This window comes from Echinops telfairi, unplaced genomic scaffold, assembly GCF_000313985.2.
Source record: "Echinops telfairi isolate 266 unplaced genomic scaffold, ASM31398v2 ScPeMD7_24;HRSCAF=84, whole genome shotgun sequence".
In the NCBI taxonomy this organism is placed as follows: domain Eukaryota; kingdom Metazoa; phylum Chordata; class Mammalia; order Afrosoricida; family Tenrecidae; genus Echinops; species Echinops telfairi.
The window spans coordinates 7,671,783-7,675,168 of NW_022103921.1; the positions used below are offsets into that span (position 1 = coordinate 7,671,783).

The 3,386-nt window shown below is 34.2% G+C and overlaps 1 protein-coding gene across 3 annotated transcripts in view; it reads left to right on the top strand.

Moving 5' to 3' along the window:
• CEP76 (centrosomal protein 76) overlaps positions 1 to 3,386 on the top strand; it is a 39,779-nt gene that overhangs the window by 25,377 nt on the left and 11,016 nt on the right. For all 3 annotated transcript variants that reach the window (XM_045289070.1, XM_045289069.1, XM_004714073.2), the window contains exons 9-10: positions 1,642 to 1,808; positions 2,492 to 2,825. In XM_045289070.1, coding sequence (XP_045145005.1) covers positions 1,642 to 1,808; positions 2,492 to 2,825 — 501 coding nt within the window. The remainder of the gene's footprint in view (positions 1 to 1,641; positions 1,809 to 2,491; positions 2,826 to 3,386) is intronic.

Here is a 3,386-nt window from a genome sequence, read left to right on the forward strand (position 1 = left end):
GTTTAATAGAACAAAGTGTTCTTGCATTGAGGGAGTACTTGAGTGGAGGCCCAATGTCCGTCTGCTACCTTAATACTAAACCTATAAATATGTGCACATAGATCTATTTCCCCATCATAATATATAAAGGTATTTACATATGTACATGCCTTTATTTAGACCTCTATAAATGCCCTTTGCCTCCTAGATCTTTCCACTATTTCCTTAGTTTTCTCTTATTCCACTATCATGCTCAGCCTTCATTTGGATTTCAGTCATTCCTCGCAGTTACACTGCCCTTGATCATGCCCTACCAGGCCTCCTACACCCTCCTCACCACTGATTTGGATCACTTGTTGTTCCTTTGTCCCTAGATTTGTTAACACCACTTCCTTACCCCCCACTTGTCCCTCTCCCATGTCCCTCTGGAACTGCGGTCCCGCTTTTTTCTCCTCCAGGTTATTCATCCAGCCTATCTTGTTTAGACAGACCTGCGGAGATAACAACATGCACAAAAACAAGACAGCACAAAACCAAGCAACAAAAGAAAACAAAACAACAACAACAAAAAACCAAGGACCAAACCAAGCCCAACAGAACCCAACACAACAACAACAAAAAAGAAAAGCTTAGCTAATTCAAGGACTGTTTGTTGCCTTTTAGGATTTGACACATTTTCAAGTTGTTTCTTTTTTTCTTTCTTTTTGATTGACGTGTTTCTCTTTTGGCTAGTCATTGTTGGGTTGTTTGTTTGCTTCCTGCTGGAGTTTTGTCGGATTTTCTGTATGCGTTAGGCCGTGTTGACTATGTTCAAGAAAGAGTTTTATCAAGATGTAATTCTATGTATTAAGGAAGCATCCCAGCCCAGTCCAGATCAAGTCCATAGGTCTGATACTAGTTCATAAACCCGACACTTGTCCATACGTCCCTATTCAGACCCACACAAGCTATATGCAATGATAGTGAATGCAGGAAGTTTGCAGGCCAGTGGGTACAAAGGCTTCAATGCATCTCTCGGCCTCTGTCAGGTATCAGAATGGCTTGCAGCAGCAAGGTGAAGGCAGAGAAATAGAGGGCGGTTCCCAGGGCCACGCCCACAGGGAGGTATCATCGGGCTATGATTTCATTGACAGGCTAAACTCCATCCCTACACTTTTGTATATCAAGTTGACCTGAACTTATGTAACTAGCACCCTGTATATGAAATCCAGGATAGGTATATCCATAGAGACAGTAACTGGATAGTGGCATGGCAGGGAAGGATGGAGGAAATGAGGAACTAACAGTGATGAATATAAGAAGAAAATATTCTCAGATTGATTGTGGTGATGAATTGCAGAAATCTTTTTATGATTGAGCAATTAAACTGTCCGATATGTAAAAAAAAGGTGAGGCTATGTGTGTAGATAGGTAAATAGTAAATTTATGTGCATATAACAGTATATGTCGTATATGTATGACCTATATATTATATCTATATAAATACAAAGAAACATGAAGTAGAAATGTTTTAATTGCTATCATTATATGATCTCTTAAAAATCCTTAAATCTTTGTAAGTGTGAATTAACTCTGAAATATAAAATTTAAATTAAAAGATATGTGTGTGTTTATATATATATGAGAAATAAGTCCTTAATTTTACTTAATGTCATTCCCTAGGGTGACTGTGAAGACCATGCTAACCTTCTATGCAGCCTTCTTCTTGGATATGGATTAGAAGCCTTTGTCTGTGTTGGGACGAAGGCTAAGGCAGTACCTCATGCTTGGGTTATGACTAGTGGGACTGATGGTACCATCACTTTTTGGGAGAGTTTAACAGGACACAGGTTAGCTACGTTTAAAGGAATATTAATATCAAGATGTCAGTGATTTCAGTTATAGGCTTTCCATATTGTTGTTTCTTTAAAGTATATACTAGTAATCTAGTTATTAGCCTTTTTAAAAGACTAATTTTCTTTTCATTAAAGCAGCTATATAAATAAATTCTGAGAAACTTCATACCGCTAAAATATTCATTACCAACATGATATTCTGAAAAGTAAATTTATTGATGAGTATTCTTTTTGGTTTTTGTACTCTTATTTCTAAGCTTTAAAGACACTAGGTTCTCTTCTTTTATGTTCTTCCACTTCTGTTAATAATCATTTTGTTTAGTTATGAATAAGGTATATGAAAATTACCTTTTTAAAAAAATTTATTTTGTCAGAATAGAACTTCGAGCTATTGTGGTCTCCATGACTGCTTTTTTATTATGAAAATTACTTTCATTGTTATCTGAGATTAACTTTTGATTAACTGTTCACAAGAGAATGTCTCGTACAGGTAATAGAGAATAATTAAATGGTAGACAGATTAGAAAATCAATTATAAACTCTACCATTAGAAAATAGTTATGAAAAAAAGATAAAATAGTTATGACCTAAATATTAGAATAATTTAGTTTCTCTGTAAATTGCTGGTTTAATTTTTGTGTTCTTATTTTATAAAATTATGATTTATTTTCTTTTAGGTACATCCATAAACCAGTTAATCCTGATGAACCTGCACTTGCTGAACAACCCAAACCTTTGTACCCATATCGGACCATTGGTTGTGTTTTCAATCATCAGATGTTTCTAGGAAATTGTCAGCCTTCTGACTCAGTAGAAGTTTGTGTATTTGATTTGAATGATGAATCCAAATGGAAACCAATGAGTGAAGAAGCAATTAAATCTGTGTGTGCTCCCGGAGCTACAACGTCACTGCCTCCCTTTCCACCACTGTGTGCCTCTATGGTAGATGCTTCAATAACAAGTAATGAAATGGAAATGCAACTGAAACTACTAGTGTCAGAACACAGAAAGGTAATGTATACTGAAATCGTTGTAATTTGGTCAAATTTTTATAAACTTATTTATGTATCTAACCTTTTTTCTCTCTTTGGTGTATATTATAATGCTATATACTATCCTAGCCCAAACAAGGAAAATATGGGAGATTTTTATAAAGTTTATAGAATAGATTCCATCTTTTCCATCAATATTTCCACAAAATTTTTGAAACTCCCTTTTATAGATGCTACCATTACGAGAGTATACTTTTGAGTTAGGCTTGGAGACTCAAATTTCAAAATTTGATTATTTTTCATATTCATTTTAATGGCTTTCTATATTTTTTGTTTACTTATTTTGTTTATGTTATATTAAAATAAAATTAATTGACAAGGTTATAGCAGTTATATTTGGGGACATGTAAAAATTATAACCCTAACTTGAAAAACTATATATTCCTGATCGTTAATATTATTGAGTCTTTTGCTGATTAGCCATTTATATTCCCTTTTTATTAATTTTTTTGGTAACTCGCATTTTGACACACAACGCTAATCAGAAAGAAAAAGACTACTAAATTTAGTGACATTAAGA